The sequence below is a fragment of the Vicugna pacos genome, chromosome 7 (genome assembly GCF_048564905.1).
Source record: "Vicugna pacos chromosome 7, VicPac4, whole genome shotgun sequence".
NCBI classification, from domain to species: domain Eukaryota; kingdom Metazoa; phylum Chordata; class Mammalia; order Artiodactyla; family Camelidae; genus Vicugna; species Vicugna pacos.
In genome coordinates this window covers 36192842-36212619 of record NC_132993.1, presented here as the reverse complement: position 1 = coordinate 36212619, position 19778 = coordinate 36192842, and the positions used below count along the sequence as shown (strand labels likewise).

The 19778-nt window shown below is 41.6% G+C and overlaps 1 protein-coding gene across 4 annotated transcripts in view; it reads right to left on the bottom strand.

The window, feature by feature from the left end:
- ELMO1 (engulfment and cell motility 1) overlaps positions 1–19778 on the bottom strand; it is a 488726-nt gene that overhangs the window by 145601 nt on the left and 323347 nt on the right. For all 4 annotated transcript variants that reach the window (XM_015237313.3, XM_072964661.1, XM_006201899.4 and 1 more), the window contains one exon: positions 8502–8638. In XM_015237313.3, the coding sequence (XP_015092799.2) occupies positions 8502–8638 (137 nt within the window). The remainder of the gene's footprint in view (positions 1–8501; positions 8639–19778) is intronic.

Here is a 19778-nt window from a genome sequence, read left to right as displayed (position 1 = left end):
TTCTCATAATTGGCAAATCTCAATTTAGCACACGTTACACATTCAAAGATACACTAACTCTAGGAAGATTTTGGAAATGAGAAGTGCCCTAAGCTAGACTTTGCACCCAAAGGAACCCCCAAGATATATATTAACTTCTGTCAAGCTTGTCCAAAACTATTCACGAGACTCAATCATGGTAAGTATCATTTTTATAAATGCTCTAGTGATAGGGAACGTCGAGAAAGCAAAACATGTTAGCAGTATATTCAGCCAACTAAACCTAACAGTCAACCTTCAAACAGATTTTAAACAGTTCAAACATTTCTTATGCAAAATTACATGAACAGAGTCAACAAAATCTAATTCTTTCGGGATGACTCAGGATCCTCGTATGAAACCCCTTCATAAGGGAGATACAGCCAGGCTTTAGTGGCATGACCCCAGGACAGTCCTTGGAAGTGAACCACTTTACAATCATCCCTGCTTTCTCATAAAAGTTGCACAGACCCTGTGCAGCTGGACCACTAAGAAGGCACACTGAGATGGACGTTCTATTAAGTTAATCACTAAATCCAAGAGAGAAGCCTGTCTACCTCTTCTGAAAATGTTTGCCGTTAGCTTTGCCATAAGTATCCTTTTTCTTTTCAGAGGCGTTTAGAATCCTGTGTCACCTGGTGCTTGCTCCAGGCCAGATGGAGCCAAGTAGTTTATGTGCCTGACACGGTCCAGGGCTCAGAGCCCACCTAGCCTTGGTAATGTTCCCACTCTCCATCTCACAGATGAGGAATCTGAAACTGATAGGGCTGAATCCCTTGCACAAGGTTATCCAGCCGGCAGTGGGGGACCTGGGCTCTTGAATGACCGGTACGCCCTGCCTCTGAGATTCGGCTAAGCTCCTGCATCACCTGCAGTACATGTGTGGGCAGGTTGGGGAGAGGCATCCTTCACCACCAGCACCCTGCACAAGAGGACTTCCTCCTCACTTAGAAATCTGTCCCCACTGTGGTCAACATACCCTTTTGCGACCAAATTTTAATGGCTACCCATAGAGAGGTAGGAAAATGAGAAACCCTATATTTATAGGTATTTGACAAAACAATCTTAAGAAATTGAAGCAGCTCAATTATGCTGCATAACCAAGTGCAAATTACTGTTTGTTGTGATCAGAACCTCCCATTTGTATGGGACAATTTACAAAGTCCACCTCTGACAGCTGAGTTCTCACCATGATTCAGGGAAATACTATTATTATTATTATTACTACTACTACTATTATTATTATTATTATTATTACCTCCAACACTACTACTGCTACTGCCAGTTTACAGATGCGAAGGGACTTGGCGGCTAAAGGACATGTTCAAGGTCACACTACTGGCAAAAGGCTGTGCTGGGAGTGCCAGCAGACTCTCCTGCTGCTCTCAGCCTGGGTTCTTTCCTCTCCACCTTGCATTCTCAGTGGGGGAGGGCACAGTGCCCCTAGTGGTGAAAACTAGTTTTTGGAGAAGCAAAAAAATCTCAGTCTTTTAATGTATAAAGCTCAGAGTACATACATTACATACACAGATAACAACATATCTGCATGATTAAAATTTCAGGGGGAGGGTGACTAAGGGAAAGATGTCCACAAAAGCTCCTTAATGGGGCTGTGATGCAAAAGAATTTGAGAAATACTGCTTCATTCCACAGTGGCCTCCCTTGTCTTGGTCAGGACCTTGTTACCTATAATTAATATATTTCTTTTTAGAAGGTGTGCACGCTGGTGTCTATTTAAAAAGACACCTCTTGAAAACAGTAAGTTAGTGAAGTCAGTCTCTTTCTCAATCTTTCCGCTGTCTCTAGATAGCATAATTGATATTGAAGAGGCTTGTAGGACACATGCTGTGATTACTGTCCAGCAGAAAGTGGCAAATTTCATGACAAAGGGTAACGCTACCTTAAGTGAATAGCTTAAAAGCACTCTCACACATACGTGCACACACGTGTGTGTGCATCAACCATTTGCTCCCTATCCAACGAGAAGCATCAAAGGGAAAAATAAATCTGTTCATATAACACATTTGCTTCTGGCAGAGATTCGATTTCCTCCGTGCCAAACCTAAAGACCTTTGTGAAACATGAGATGCCTTTTGAATAAATACTTGTAAATGGTTTAGACAGCTGAAAAATGGATAACCTCCTATGACATTAGGGCTCTTTACAAGACTTCTCTCCTCTATTTAAATATTCATGCTTCAGTTAAAACATACACCTACTTTATTAACCACACCAGGCCCGGGTTCCGATCAATAACAGCAGCAGTAGATGGAATCCTAATGAAGACAAACAACGCCGAGTCCTCCCCAGCTTCCCCTGGGCACAGATGCACAAAGCCTCCTTTCACAGCTTGCTCCAAGATATTTTACAGTCACCTGCCTCATGCAAATGAGGAGATTCATGTTTATTCATGGTGCGAGTTACAGACCACCTTTCATTCCCTAGGCCAGCTTTGCTAATCGACAGAGTGCCGTCTGCACCGCTGTGGAGTTGAGCTGGCCTAGGAAGGGGACTTCTGAATACCTAATTGCCCCCGAAAAGCATGCACAGAAAGTCAGTGAGCTGGAAGCGGTTTGGGGAGCAAACATAGTTCCCTTTTTAATTAATGCGGTCACTGCCTTTGAGCTTTCAAACAATCCCTTTTCTATACCACACCACAATCCATTTGATGTGACAAGGGAGTGGCTTTTTTTTTCCAATGGATAACCTTCCAAGGGACTTCTCAGGATGCTTCCTCTGCCCTTCGTCCTGCTCTCCAATTCTTCCTAATTGAGATTTTCACCCACTGACTTGGAAGAAGCCCGTAGCTTAGCCAGAGGCAGCTGCAGCTTTGTTTGATGGGGCTGGGTTCTCCCCATGCATAGCCTCTCCTATTTTAAAGGATGGCTTCTCATCTGTGAGCTGAGATTCTAATCCCCGTCGTGTGTGCTTTGCTCATTATGCTGCCGGGTAACATTTTAGAATAGTGCTTTTTGCTTTAGAGTGACTACATTTTCAAATCATTAGTTCCTTCCATTTTGGTCATTTGAAAGCATGGCAAAATCATTTGATCTTGGTTTTTTAATGCCCATTTTGATAGCATCTGAGTAACACAGAGGCTATGAGCAAATATTTTGGTGGTGTCTAGACGGCTCAGCCATCCCTGGAGAGGTCTGGGCAACCAGGTGATTGCTGGAAAGGCATGAACTCTCTCCAGACATTAAGTACATGAAAACTGTGGGACCTGCTGATTTTTAGGCTTTTCCCATGACCTGTCACAAGGAAAATTAAGGTACCTAATGAAGTTGTTTGGAGAAAGACACCGCCAAAATTCATGACACTTTTCAGCTTAAACCTTATTTATGCCAAAGTTAAATGAGTTATTTAATTCAGTTCAGAACTTAACTGGAAGTACATAGACAGCTTCACTTTTCTTTCTTCTTCTTTTTTTTTTTTAACATAATGGCCAAAAATGTCTTCTTTTGAAAAGGGCAATTTACTCATATTTCCCAGACAGGATTTATCTTACTACATACAAAAAGGACACTTCACAACTGCATACAATATTTTACTTCCTCTAAATATTTTTACATGTATTACTTCAACTTAAGATACCATACAGAAAGCGATAGAATACTGGTATCCACTTTTTTTTTTTTTTAATTTTCAGGCATAGAGCTCGTGAGTAGCAGAACCAGGATTAGAACATGGACCTTGTAGACTAACAGACATACTACATCATCAACTAAGGCCGTGTGTTACGTGTATCAAATGATGGTAATTCTATGTACAGAATTTACCTTTAGTGATGGAATCTACCTTAATGAAACTTCATAGCTTTGGCTCTGCCCCAGAGGTCTAACAGGTATGTGGTACAGTTGGGCACTGGGATAAGAGCTTTCAATCACCCCCAGCTGATTCTAATACACAGGCAGGTTGAAAAACACTGCTACATACAAATATGGATTTTTATGCATGTACTCTTGTTCGAATTTTTTAAGTGAAGCAGTGGGCCACAAAAGCTTTAAATAGGATTCCCATACCTGGAATATCCAAGTCACTTGTGTGCTCTTTCCTACCCACGCTCAGAAATAAAGGCTTTAGTGAAATGGTTACAGGGCCGCTTGTGGGCTGAGGTATTCAGCTGCAGTTTCAGTGTAGCTCTTCTCTAATGCCCATGACAATGAATAATGCATGCTCTAAAATATTGGTAATAAAAGGCAAAAACATAGACTACAAACTCACTGGCCTGAATCAATGGATTATTCTGCAGAGACTGCTATATTGAGAAACCCAAAGAAAGTACTTTTCAAAGCATAAATATTTTAATCACTCTCTAATTCTCCTTCTCTTATATAAATAAAAAACATCCCATCTGCTGCTTCCCAGATCTGGAGCAACAAGAAGACAGCTGCTTTTCCAAACACTCACATCCAGCAGCAGCATTAAACATTAGATGTCTACAAACGAGCATCCCCAACAAGGTGGGCTGTAGAAGAGACTCCTGTGTCTTCTGGAATCTGGTGGTGTTTGTTGGGAAAAAATAAAAATAAAAATTTTTGATTGCGGGATACTGCTTCTCCAGTAATGAGCTAAAAAAGGCAGAGAGCTGAGCCTTTCTTACGGAACCCTGGGTCTCAGATCGACAATTAAATCCCATCCATGGTTCCTTCCATTCAAAGAGGTGAAGATGTCCAAGAAAGCTCAAAGCAATTGTCTCATGCTGGGCTCTTTCAAGATACTTCTGAATTCCAATTTGGACAATCTCAAGAAACTAGAAAGATGTTAAATCTACCAAACCCACATTTGTTCCTAAATTCAATCTCTTCTGCTACCAGGCTAGTAACAAGAAGAAGAGTGAACTGATTAAAATTTCAGCTCTTCTCCCTTTTCCAATTTATTATCTGGTGATGTGAACAGAGGCTGATAGACAGGCAGCAGAAAAAAAAATCAGAAAAGACACTCTTCACACAGAACTAGAGGCCCTCACACAGGGCCTCCCTTTTTCCTTTCAGGCCAAAGAGACAAAAGAAAATAAAAGAAAAGGGATATAATTATATCTGCATTTGAGAGTCACTGGCAGATCTCTGTGATTGGTATTGTGCTGGTCTACCAGCAAAAAGCTACAACAAAAAAGTTCATCTGTCCATGTTTCATTAATGTAAATTGATACCCACAGCTACAAATCCAACATACCAAAAATTAAATACATCTTATGGGAGGCAGAATAATGACTCCACTGATGCTCATATTCAAATCCCCATAATCTGCGAATATATTTCCTTATATGGCAAAAGGAATTTAGGCTGCAGATGAAATTGAGGTTGCTAATCAGCTGACCTTAAAAAAGAGGAGATTATCCTGGATTATGCAAGTGGCCCAGTGTAATGACAGGGGTCCTTACAAGTGGAAGAGGAAGGCAGAAGAGGGATCAGAGTGGTGAGATGTGATGTGGAAAGGACTGAACTTGAGGGTGCTGACTTTGAAGATGGACAAAGAGGGCCACCAGCCAAGAAATGCAGGCAGTTTCCAGAGTCTGGAAAAGGTGAGGAAACAGATTCTCCCCAAGAGCCTCCAGAAAGGAACACTGCTCTGCTGACATCTTGATTTTAGCCCAGGGAGGCCCATTTTTGGCTTCTGAACTATGGAACAGTAAGATAATAAATTTATGTTGTTTAAGCCACTAAGTTTGTGGCAATATGTTACAGCAGTACTAGGGAACGAATACACACATGATAAAAAGTATGTAACTGATATGCTTTTCCGGTTCCAAAGGTAAGGCATATATAATATTAAAGGGGGAAAAAAAGCAAACAGAGCAAACTTATTTAATGTAGAAAATTTAAATGCCTTGTGATACCCATCCCTGATCCTCTTCTTATACCCCACTCAGGACCATTGGACATGTGGAATGGGACCCTCTGCCTCTCAGGCCTCCCCTGCCTGCCCACAGCCATGAACCAGCATCCCCACTTGGCAGCAGATGTGTAACATCAACCTGAGTTTAGGATTGTCCAAAAAGATGGCACCAGGGCCACAGTAAGAAACTGTACCCGAATCTGGCTCTTAGATCTTGCTGAAGAAAGTTTCTGCAGCCATATAAGTTAATTATAAAAAAGGTTTCAGTGTGACCCTTTGTAGGGCTTGCTGTTACCTGGCAGGCACATCCTGGGCAGGGAGGACATCATCTCCAGCAAGCTGGGCATACAGGCGTGATGAATAATGTGGATCTGAGAGCCATGTCACTTCCTCCCTCCAGCCCACTCAGCAACTCTAGACAGAGGACTCTGGTTTCCTTTGCTCACAATGTATTCTTGGGGCTTCATGTCCTAAACGTAAAAGTTCTTCAGGAATTGTGTCTAAGTACTCATTCCCTTGAGCCATTCCTTTGCAGGAATTTGGTAATATTTTCCAAACACCTTAACTGTTCATAGATCAAAAACAATCACATTTGCATTTTCTCATTTACAGAAATGCAGATTTCTGTAATTCTGGAGAAGCAGGATGAAGGAAACCCTCTGAGAAAGCAGATGGATATTTGATGCTAGAACACATGACAGCCTGTGAGGTCTCCTAATCCTGGAGGACTATGTGTCCCCAGTATACAAGAGCTGAGGACCGGACGGCTTTTAGAAATACTGCAGTACAGGAAGGGTTGAACTGATCTAGAGACAAAGTGGCCACAGCAATTTCAGAGACACTGACTTAACTCTCCACTTTGTTTGGCTTGATTGAACAAAGGTCTCCCTGCTCCTTCTTCCCTCTCTCCCAAGGATAATTTGCATCTGAATTGCAAAGTCTCTCATAATCAAGTGAAGCACACTTATGAGGCTGCCGTCATAATCCTAAGGGAATTAATGGATTTCTTTCCTCCATTCCCCTTCCTGGATCATGTCTGTCCTCGGGCGTAGTGGCTCGGACACATACAGCTCTAGAACGCAGTTTACAGATCAGTGCTTCCCACAGAGGGGCGTTGGTGGGCCTATATCAATGAATTAAATAGATGGTTCAGATAAATATATAAAAGGATTGAAGATCACTTAAATAAGCCAGTACATAGATTTTAAAAAGTCAAAAAAATTGTGAAATCGATTATAACTACAATGAACAGCAGAAGGATAAACATGAAGATGTAAAACAGGACATCACAATCACAAAATGTGAGGGAGGGGAGTAAAAACTGTAGCTGTTTTAGAATGTGTTTGAATTTACATGACTGTCAATCTACAACAAATAGATATAGTTACCGGTTAACACACCTGGAAACCAGGGTAACCACAAATTAAAAACATACAATAGACTCACACACATACAAAAAATAAAAATAAAAAAAGAAAAGGACTAAATGGACGGCCTTCTCTCCCACCACTGTAGGTAAAATCATTACGCTGACAGTCAGGATCTAACCTCGAGGAGGGCTTGGGGAAGCCTTTTCCTGGTTTTCTCGACCAATATTGGTTTAAGGTGCCACAAACCAGAAATACAGTAGAAAACAAGGAACAGATGTAAGTTCAGAGAAAAGATGACAGGGAGGCAAAGACCAACAGGGAGATCAAGTGCAGTTGGGATTCAGACATTATGTCGTGCCTTAAGCACAAGCCCATGAAGGTCCCACAGGATGACTGTAGCACCAGACACTTAAGACTATTAGGAACAGTTACGTCTCCAGTGCCAGGTCAGCAGGCGAGGGTGATGGGGCCAACCCATCCTAGAGTCGTATTCAGTAGCAAACGAGGATTAGTAAAGACCTAAGCATACCTCTCCCAACCATCAGTTATTATTAGCCATGTCATGGTTGCCAACAAGGCCTTTCCCTAAGGATAGAGATTTCCGTTTATCTTGAGAAGTGCACATGATGCTCCTGCTTCCTCTAAGTTGGTCAACACTCTTCTCTCCACTCAACAGTCACTCACAAACAGAAATGTGAAATTCACACTCTTCAAAAAATCAAATGCTTTCTGTAAACCAAGAAATGTTCCGTATAAACTGACTCACTCCACTCCCTGAAAGAGGTCTTGTATTTTAATAAAAACTCTTTGCGATAAGCAAAGGGCAGGTATCTCAACACATCCACGACCCCGCAAAGAAACCAAGTGCCCTAGACCCAGCGGCCTTCATCTCATTCTCTCCGCGGCAGCCACCCGCGCAGGTGGAGGGAAGGCACAATCCCCGCTAGATACTGCAATTAATGAGGCATCCCTGACCAATGCCATTCAAGGAAGAAGTTCATCTCGCCAATATTTCTCAGGAAAAGGGTCTCCGCTCGTAGCTCCTGCTTAGTAAGCCGAAAAGAAAAAAGCTGCTCCAAGCTTATCCCCAGAGAGGTAAGAGCATTCCTGCACACAGCCTCCTGACTACACAAGGATGCCTTTCTTTCTCCATCCTCAGAGCAACCTAAAATCAGTCGCCTTCATTCCCTCCCACACACAACAGAGGGACCGTGTAAAGGAGAGGCTCCCCCAGGGACACAGGAAGCGGCTGCCTCTGCCGCAGGGTCACCTTACCTTGTTGAAGTCTTCAGAAGTTGCCCTCATTTCCTTCCATGTCTTGTTCAGGAGCTGGATACAGATGCAGAAAAACTCCTCGAAGGATCTGTCGTGGGTGAAGAACATCGGGTGGAAGTCGTTGCAGGTCTCACTAGCTGGAGGAAAGAGGAGGGAAAGAAGAAAGGAAGTTTGCAAAGGAAAATGAGAGGACCCGGCCACAGGCTCCACAGGGAGATGGCAGGAGGCATATCTGGCTCTAGTCACAGTGGAAAAAAGGCATTTCGAAAAAGCAAGCAAAGGCCACTCACCGGGAAACTTCCAAGTTTAAGGGCAGATGGTCAGCCCTACCCTTAGGCATATATTTTGACTGAAGGAACTTAGCACCTAATATGCCCTATGACATGATCCTTATGGCTTTGGTCCAGGATCCCTGGTGTGGAATATGGGCCCTGGATCTGGCTTCTTGGCCTCATAAAGATTATTCAAACTGCCCTGTTGGTCACAGTTCCTTTACCTGCCTTCATTTCCCATTTCTCAACAGAATAGCTGGCCGAAGATGTGCTTTCCTGAATACACAATTAATTGCAACTTTGAAAATAGCATCCTTGATTATTTCTCCAGGGGTCATTTCTTTTCCCTCTTATGGCAGTAAGCAGGGAACATTGGAGAACGTTAACCATCTGATACCATTAACCATTTGTTGTACACTCCCAGGCACAGATGGCTGGAGGTCAAAGCAACCCAAACAGCTTTGAAGGCCACACCGGGGTCAGTCCTGGACCAAACCCTGAAGTCAGCCAGGCCACCTTGGAGCCACCCCATTACAAAGCTTCCTTGGGGTCAGACTCAGTGCTCCGAGTTCTAGATGTGGCCCACCTCTGTCTCCCTTCCCAGACCAGCATTCTAGCCCCTCTCTTCTTCTCAGTTCTCTGCCAAGCTAACATTTTTATAGCCCTTTTATATACATTCATTTAATCTTTACAATGTCTCTGACTCTTCATGTCTTATGGATGAAGACACTGGAGCCCAAGAAATTTGGTTTTGTGAACCCCTAAAACAGGATCCTAAGTTTTTTCTTTTAATATAAGCTACTATGTACAGTGGAAGAATCTCTATTTTAATTGGAATCTATTTAAAGATCAATTCGTCTTTAAAGACCCCCAGTGGTATAATTTCAAGCCCTGGAAGCCCAGGAAAGGAGGAGGGGGTGGAGCGGGAATAGGGTTTACAGCAGAGACCTTCTGTACTTGGGGAAGTCCCTGGTGCTCACCGTGTAGCTGGACACGGATTCTACCCAGAGAGGATCCTCTGGTGAAGGTCTCTGGTGAGTGGACCCTCATCAGACATAAGAGGACAGACACACTGTGCTCTGGCAGGACCACATCTACACACAAATCTCTTCTATCTTCAGCCTTTATGAATACAATGAAGTCCAGACCTCTGGAAGAATGTATACCTGTATAGCTCCCTTTTTCTGAAAGGTGCAATCTGATAAGCAGGTACGTGAATACTGTTTTCTTCCAGACAAGGTAGGGACATAAGCTAGCAGCAGCAGTGTGCAGTCATGTAGAAAAGGCTGGGGTCTGGGGACAGAAGATTTGGGTTCAAGTCCAGCCCATGCCAGTGAGGAGCAAGTCACTTCACCCTTCTGAGCCTTGATATTCTGAACTAAAACACATAGATGAAATCTCCTTTCCCTTTTCCATAGGCTTTGGAGAGGATCAAATGACACGATTCATGGGAAAGTGCTTTGAAAGGATAAAAGTTGATGCAAATATAGAGCAAGGTGGTGGTGATGACGATGAATGGTGTGCCAGCATATTGTTTCCAGGAACATGGGTTGTTCTTTGATTCCCCCTGATTCTTACTCAAGCCTGTTACATCTTAGAAATTAGAGGCAAGAAAGTGTTAGTCACCCCACTCCAGCCCATGTTACTGGTAGAGATGGCAAGAGTGAAGGTCTGGCCTGATACACAGAGCTATTTCAGGAGCTTGGATCACAGACACAGGTGGATTGTGTGTTTGCTGCCCTGGGCAAGGAGCTGTCAGTCTCAGTTTCATAAGCACTAAAGTCAATGAAATTTACAAGTCTAGAGAAGCACTTTAAAACATTATTGCCATACAAAAACTCATTATCAATCACATTATCACAGTATCTTTCTCAAGCCTAGTGTGATTATATGTGTGCTTTATGCCCTAGTTAAAGTTTTTATGGGACTGTTGGAGCTGAGATAGCCAGAAAAAACTGAGACCAACAAGCCCTGCTCTTGCTTGAGTGAAAACAGAGGAAAGCAACAGCATTAATAACAGGAATCTGCGGGCAGAAGATTGTGCGTAACACACCAAGGGGTTATCTTCACAACAACCCAGGCAGCAGGCTTGATGCTTATCCTCATTTTATATATGAGGAAGGTAAAACTTGGTGAAATTAAGCCTTCCATCATGAGCATTTTTTTTTTTAGGTGGCCCCAGATGAACAATTGAAATCCAAAATTTACTTGACCCAGCAGCAGCCTTCCTGCCTTACTTGACACCAAGAGCTCAGGGCATTACCTTGTGAATTGCTGCTTTGAAAATTAATTTCTCTACCCACTCTGCTAGATCTCCTTTCATTCCTCTGTCAGCAGAAACCAGGATCTTGACCCACAGTCCAATGGGGCTCGTAGCAAGCTCACAGCCAGCACCTGCTGACGGACAACACCGGACCACGTGACAGTACCAACAACGGCCATACCACCGCCACCAGCCACATGTCAGGCACTGGATCTACACTATTGTTACTGATTACACAAAGCACTTGAGGAAGATAACACCAGTTTCTTTTTCTAAAATTAGAAATAGGAGCGTTAGAAAGGTTACATAAGCTGTCCAAGATCACATGGCTGGCGGGTGGCAGAGCTGGGATTCAAACTCAGGTCAACCTGGCTCCAAATGAACCCCACCTCCCTCCACTGCTTCCATTCCCCCAACACAAATCTGAAAGAATTGCTTTTCCACCCGAAGAAGATATTTATGAGGTGAAATCTTACAAATGGCACATCTTTATTAATATTTAGGGTGTATTTGGAGTCTAGCACTCTTCTGCTTTCTCTGAGTGGAGTTAGATTCAATTCACTACGGTTCCCTGGGTGAGGTCAAACTGTACTCCTGATAACTCTCTTGAATGCCCAAGAAATCATCTACCTGGTTCTAGGGTATACTGAAACAATTCTTTTGTCTTTCTCAAGATATTCGCAGCTTCTGGAACACACGACTTCCCCCAGATAGTCAGTTACTGGGGAAGAGTCACAATGGGTCAATTTATTTGAGTTATCTCAAGAAGTAAGAGCTTGGGTTCTGTGTTACTCGAACCCCAATTTTGTTCATTGCAACAATGTGATTGGCTTGTCCTTGTTGCCTCTACCTTCACTTCAACTTCTTCACATTTGGAACACAAGAGTGATGGCTTGAGCTCCTACAGCCATTCTGTCAGCATAAAAATGAGGGCTACACCCTAGAGCAGAATATTAGAAGGAGCCCCGGATAACTCTGTGGAGTCACCATACCAATCCTAGGTTGCTCGCCTAAGGAATTTTTTTGGTATACAATTTGCTTAAGTCATTGTTTTCAATTTCTGTTACTCTAAGATGCATGAAATTACTGAAAACTTATATTTATGCAAGCACATGGACATTTGCATAAGAGGACAACATGTTCAAGATTATCAATGGCCATGGAAGAAGCAGGAATGGGGAGACAAGACAGTCACAGTCAGACAGACCTGCTTGCAAAGACCAAATTTGATGCTCCCTAGCATGCTATGTAGCTTCATACAATTAGCTTCCCTGAATCTGTCTCCTCATCTGTAAAATATATGGCCATATAAGGTTTGTAAGCATCAATTTAGATTATATATACAATGTGGTAAGGTGCCTAATATACAGTACAGGCTTAGTAAACAGTGACTATTAGGCATTATTTGTATCAGCATTATCAGAGCACTATATAGCTTCCTAGAGACATTACCAATTCTAGGAGATAAGGAAGGACAGAAGAATCTGGTGAATGACCTTTGGGGTCCTATTGATATGGAGGGAGTGGGTTCCACCAACCATTCTTGTTGTTGGTGATGTCAAAAACTTATGAAATATTCAGATCCCAAAGCTGAAATGCTGAGTACACATGTTCCCATCAGCAAAGGCAAATCAACATTGTCTCCAGAGAAAAACAGCACCTGCTCCTTCCCACTGCACTGCCTTATGAAAAGAACATATATTTTAGAATCAGGTGAGCCTTGATTCCAGTCTTTACCAGACTGGTGATGCAAGTACTTCTTCATCTGTAAGACAGACACCCTATTAATTACCTCCTGAGGTTGTAGGAAGCAAAGGGTCTGAGACTCAACACAGAGTAAGTCTAAGTTCCTATCCTGCCCTTTGACCCCTCAAATAATGTTCAAGTCTCATAGGCTCTTTTAAGCTGATAATGAAAAAAAAATTGCTAATGACTCTTTAAAAAGTATAAAAGCAGTGAGATAGCCCCCTGAGTTGAGAACCCAACCCCTGAGGCATACACATTAGGGTGCAGTTTACTCCCCATTCCAGCCAGGGAGGAAGCAAAGGGGAAGGGCGGTGGCTGGGGAAACATGAGTCACAAAACTAAGGAGATTAGAGAAGGCATTCTCTTTCCCACCACCTTTTGTGTTTTGAAACCACAGGCCTAAGTGATTTAAAGAAAGCAGAGACAATACAGCCATTGGCCACAGCAGGATCAGGTCAGCATCATCATATTCACTGCGAGAAGGATTCTCAGGACTGACTAGCCGTCATGCCTGTGTTCGTAGTTATGGGTGGCTCCCAGTGGAAATGAACATTTAAATGGAGATCTCCCGGGAAGTAAAGGCGATTAGGGAAGCTGTATATAAAAATGACACTAGCCAGCAGTCACTGGAAGCAGTGTGCAGGACACTATTCTATGAGCTTCAGTTGTCTACACTCTGAATCCTCGGTAACAGCACAGGTACTGTTATCATCCCTAATTCACAGATGGGAAAACTGAGGAGCAGTGCAGTTAGGTATCTTGTGGTGACACGGCCAGGAATTAAACCCAGCATTCCACACCGGAGCCGATGTTTTCAGCCTCCACATAGGGACTGGTTTTGCCATCACCCTACACTTCTTCTAAAGACTCATCCCTTGCAATAAGGAGTGGGCAAATACCAAATCAAAAACAATTTGTTCCTTGACGTGTTACAAAAGAAACAATGAAGAGACTGATGGATTTCAAGGATATTCCTGTTTTAGAGGCAAGGAAAAAGTAGTGAGTATTAATATATTTTTCCTCAAAAACATTTGAATTGCAGGTATTCAAGATTGAAGATGATCGAGCAGGAAGGACCCGTCCAGATGATCGGATCTGTTTCCCTCTTTCATTTTGGAGGTAAGATTAGTGAGAAAAGCAAAACGGTCTGCCCAAGAGTTCATGGTGGCAGCAAAGGGGCACAGATGCTGGGAGCCAGGCTGCTGGGGTTCTCTTGCCTCCTGCTGAGTCACCCGGGCAAGTCATTTCATCTGCTAGTGCCTCGGTGTCCTCTTCTGTAAACTGGGGCAACAACAGTATAAGCTCCATCAGGTGGCATGAGGATTAAAAGGGAACAGTGACCACCGGAAGTAGCTGAACGTGAGTGTGAGCCAACAGGACTCTGATGCATGATGCTCCTCATCATATAGCAAGTGGACCGTGGCCCAGGCCATCCCACTGAAAAATGTGACCTTGCATCCACTTATAGGCATGGCCTAACTTTCCCAATGGGGGCCTTAATTCAGAGGTTTAAACAAACAGATAAAAACAGGGAGGAGGAGGTTTATTATTGCTTTTTCAGGAAAACAAAAACATTTCTTGAGGAAAAAAAAAGGATTGAATGCATAGGCAATGATTTTATAAATGAAATCTCAAGAGAGACTTTCAATGGACAAAAATAGCAAGACTTTTAAAAAACCAAACTGTTTTTAAGCACACTATTTTTAACACAATGAGATTCTCCTTTATGAAATAAAGAATTAACTTAATGGTCTTTTAAGTCTGGAATATTAAGGGATTTTCAGGGCTGGGGGTAAAGTGGATTCTTACTAATTTACTGCCATCTATTCATTTATAAGTTGGCCAACTTCAGAAGGTCCTAAAATCCACATAGATGTGTTTTAAAAATAAGAACTAAGAACGTTGTACACTTATGTAGTATCCTGTTTTTCAAAGTAGATTTGTTTCTATTTTCCATTGGATAATATAAGGTGAGGCAGGTATTATCATTGGAGGCTCAAGGAACAAGGATTACTGTAGTCAGCAAGTAAACAACGAAAGGTGGTTACAGAGAAGGGGTTCTAGTGCTGCCTTGTGACCTTGAGAAGGTCAGATCAGCTCTGGGTCTAGGGTTTCTTACCTATAAATGAGATGGGCTTGAAAGGCTCCTGACAAGTCTAAAATCTTAAGATTACACACGCATACACACACACACACACACACACACACACACACACCCACCCCACACACGCCATGTAATACATCTTCAAGCCCTTAATGTCCATCAATAATTACAGAACTTGGAGTTTGTACCTGCATTGAACTTTATTTCCTAGATTATTACTTCCTTGAGTGACAGGGTGGCTACCCATTTCATTTAGGGTGTTAGGGCATCAAAGTGGCATTTGATAGGCTTGGAAAATGTCTGATGAGCTAGTATTTACTCCTTCCTTCACAAGAAAATTGTTAGTGTTTTCACCCCTTTTCAATCTATTAATATCACCTAATGCAGACCATTACATAAGAAAATTACTTGACTAAAGATAGAATGACAAATGTACGTAATTTCTGCTCTTTCATGGGAATTTTTTCTAAGGCAAATATAATTTTCGAGATGCTGAAAAGCTCTGTTCCAGGCTTTCAATGACCCTTGTTATGCTAAGTCTGGGAAGGCATTTGCAAGTGACTAGAGGGACACATGTTTTTGGGAAGCACTAGGCAAATTCTGAGTATTTTTACCACACAATAATGAGCTATTTCACTTGCAACAGTCTTTCGAAATGGTGCACTTGGAAAGAGAGATAAGCCCTGTCCTAACACAAAGGGTATTTTGTTTTAAAATTATGAGCATAGGAAGAAGGGGATAAATCACAAACACAAAAGCATTTAATACATGAAAACTGCCAGAGCAGTTGTAAAATCTTACTAGGTATCTGCAGCATGGAAATTCGAACATGAACTCTTTGTAGCTCTAGGGTCATTCTGGATAATATATTTATGAATTCTCAAATGCAGAATTCTCATTTTGCCTCTCTCATTACTATTTATACCTTTAGACCTTTGCAGGAAATCTTACCTTTGTGGCCTTTGAGTTTTCTATTTTTAGACCTGGTATTCTTTAACGGCTTGGTTTTGGAGTTTTGGTGTTGTGTGGGACGATGCTAAAAGTTCAGATCCTTTCGTAGGTGGGAGAGGTGAAAACAGGAGAGAAGAATGAGGGCAAAGAATGTGAAGTCCCCCCACTGCTGAGCCCTGCCACTACAGAAGCTACCACCCCTGCCATTTCAGGACAGGGGATCAGAAGCCTGAAAGCTGCTCGGCTCTTCCCAGCTCCTGAAGCCTGGTTTAATAGAACTCTGGATATTCTTTTCTATTCTCTATTATGCCTAAAAATAGTATGAAATCGACACTGAAAAGTCACACAGTCTAATCCAATGCTTCATTGTTCACTTTCCTTCTGGGCCTTTTTTTAAGGACATGGAGGGAGAGAGAGGAAAATATTATATATGTATCGACTAGCACCAGGGCTGAAAATCAAACTCTAACATCAAAAAAAAGCCTGAGACCACAATTCACTAAGAATGACCTGAGGCCGCATCCCAGGCACACAGTTGTGTGTGAATAAAAGAGCAGAGATTCTGGAGCAAGGTTGGCCTGGGTGCAAATCTTCATGTCACTATTGAAGAGCAATGAGACCTTGATCAATTCACCCTCCTCTGGCCCTCAATTTCCTCATTTAAGCAAAAAACAAAAAACAAAAAACAGTGCCTCCTCTCCGATCAGATTGCTGCTAAGATTAAATGTGAAGTGATACATGATTTATATACTAACTGAGATAAAACAAGCACCCATAAGTGCTAGTTATTACCAGTTTTAATAGCAAAATAGTTATTATTGTATTTAGTAAAAACGACAAATTTGGAGGACTTACACTTTCAGATGGAATGACATTATAAAACTATAATAATTAAAACAGGTTGACATTGGTCCATGAATGGAAAAGCAGAACAGAATAGGGAGTCCAGATACAGACTGGTATATACAGTCATTAGATTTATGACAAAGGTGACACTACAGTGAGAAGGATTTTCAGTAACTTGTGCTGGGCCAATTATACATGCATCCGGAAAAATGAATTATGACTCCCTACTTACTCCCCATCATCTACAAAAATCAGCTCTAGTTAATGACAGGTTTCAATGTGAAAGAAAAAACAATGAAGCCTCTATATAATACAAGAGCATGTATTCATGACCTTGAGATGAACAAAAATTTCTTAAACAGGACCAAAAAATATCATTAACTCTAGAGAAAAGGTTTGATTGGCTGGTATTAAAAATCAGGAACGTCTGTTCATCAAAAGATACAGTAAGAATGGCAACCTCAGAGTAGGAGAAAAACCTGCAACATTCTCTGTCCAAAAACTGGACAGATATATAAATACCTCCATAAATCAGTAAGAAAAAGACAGACAATCCAGCAGAAAAACGGGCAAAATACAAACAGGCATTTTACAAAATAGGATATCTAAGTGGCCAATAAGCACAATAAAGAGTGCTTGGCTTTTTTTTAAATCATCAGGGAAATGCAAATTTAAACTACCATGAGATACTTTCAAACATTGCCAGAAGGGCTACAATGAAAAGACGCAAAAAAACAAAGTGTGGGTAAGAATGAGGAATACATGGAATTCCCACACTGTTGGTAAAAGTGTAAATTGGTTTAACTACTTGAAAAAGCAGTTTAGTAATACTGAGTCAAGCTAAAATCTTCATACCCTATGCTACGGCAACTCTACCCAAAGATGTAAACCCGAAAGAAATGCACACACATGTGCTGCATGAGAAAGCTATGTGGATGTTCAAGGGGCGCTATTTGGTAGAGCCCAAAACTTGAAATAACCAAAATATCCATCCAATACTTCAGATAAATAAATTATAGTTTATTTGTATAGAAACACACTTACTATAAAGAATTAATTTTAAATAATTATGCTACACACAATAATATGAATGAATTGAAAACACCATGTTGAACAAACAGAGCCCTACACAAAAGGCAACATACTATATAATCCTATTTATCCAAAGCTCAAAACAGGGAAAATTCCTCTATGGTAGTGGAAAGAGGGTACTATTCTTTTGGAGATAGAAAGAAACTGGGGGGAGGACAGCCCATGAGGTCTCTGATGGTTGCATAACACTCTCTGTCTTGAGCTACGTAGTAGCAAATGGATAGCTTGTGTCTGGAAAATTCACTGAGCTGTGTTGTGCTTTCAGGAATGGAACCCTTCTATTCGTTTAAGTTATACTTACATAAAAAGTTATCTTTAAAAAGTAGAACATGAGCTTTCTGAGTAAATAAGAAGGAACACCACCATTTTAGACAGTGTGAAACTATTGCGGATGATTTTGATGGACTTTCAGGAGTAATGCTGTGCTTGCCCTGTCCATCACCTCTGGAATCACGGATTGGCATTTTATGTAGCCAGGTTTACTGGCTGGATAAAAACAAAAACAAAAACAAAACCCAAAAAAACCCATATAACCTATTTGTGCACACATCCTGGTCCAATCATCTAAGTGGTACCAACTTCTAAAGTTGTTCAGGGTTACTCCTCCACACTTGGACTTTAGTTCAGTTTCCTCTGTTGGATGGGTAAAAGAGTATGTGTGTATCTATCTTCTTTTGTGAATGAGGATCTTGACCTCACTGAGGAGTACTGCAGATGCTGATGGAAAAGTTATAATAGATTTGATGGATTGTATATGAAATCTATCACAAGTCTCTTTTAAATTAGTTTCCTCCCTTCCTCCCTCCCTCACTTCCTTCATCCCTTCATTTATAGATTCTTCTTGCTTCTTTCCTTTCTTCCATCCATGCATGTGCATGTCCACCTATCTGTCCATCCATCAGTCCATCGATTCATTGATCTTACTCATCCATCCATCCATTCATCCAACTAGCAAGTTGGTTAAAAGCATGGCCCTAGAGCCAGTCTGGCTGACTTTGGATCCTGGCTCTGCCACTGATCATCTATATGACCTTGATCTCAAGCACAAGGAGAGATGAGCCAAAGATGCAGGCAGGCATCAGATCATCTAATTCTTTGTAGACCACATTAGTGAATGTGGGCTTTATTCTACTTGCAACGGGAAGCCGTTCACAGGGTTTAAATAGGAGCAGGATAAAGTAACAACTTCCCATTGCCTCTCTCACTCTACCCATTATCTCTTTTTAGTGGAATTAAAATTCAGGTACTTTGCGGATTCCTGTTATTCTGGACTCCACTTACTTGATACTTCAGTGTATTAAGGATGAGTGATGAACCACATAAAAACCTTAGTGCTAAGTGATTAGGAGTCAGTTCTGGAGCTAGGACTGTGGCTAGAATCCTTCCTCTACACCTCCCAACTAAGTCCTTTAATGTCACCAAATCTCTATTATTATGATGACAATAACAGTGATTTATATGTGTAGAACTGAGTGAAGATATAGGGCGAGGATTCCCATAAAACACCAAGCACAGCGCTTGGCATATAATAAGCACTCAATAAATGTTAGTCATAAAATGTTGCGTAGAATACAAATATGATGTGTAATTTTCCCCTATCTTGAATTTAGTACAGTTTAGCTTGTGTGAACTCTCATTCCCTTTAACCTCCTTTCATGAAGGTACCAGTTCCCTGGAAAAGTTATAGAGCATCCCATCATCATCTCATAAGATGTTTAGCCAAAAGACAAAATGTGCAGAAATTCCAGTAAATTAAGATTTCTGATAAGAGTGAGCTAAGCGACTCCTGGAAGTTGGCTTATAATTGAAAAATGGTCCTGCTGTATTTGCTGTATTTACAAAGCTGTATTTGTAAATGCTCTGTATTTGCACTTTTTCTTAGTCCTCTGACTGAAACGACTATGACTTGCAGGAAAATAGAACCTGGATCCTTGACACCTTACCTCTTGGCAAAGTAATCATCCCTAGATCCATTTATAGGTCTATGAAGGGTCTCTTTCTTA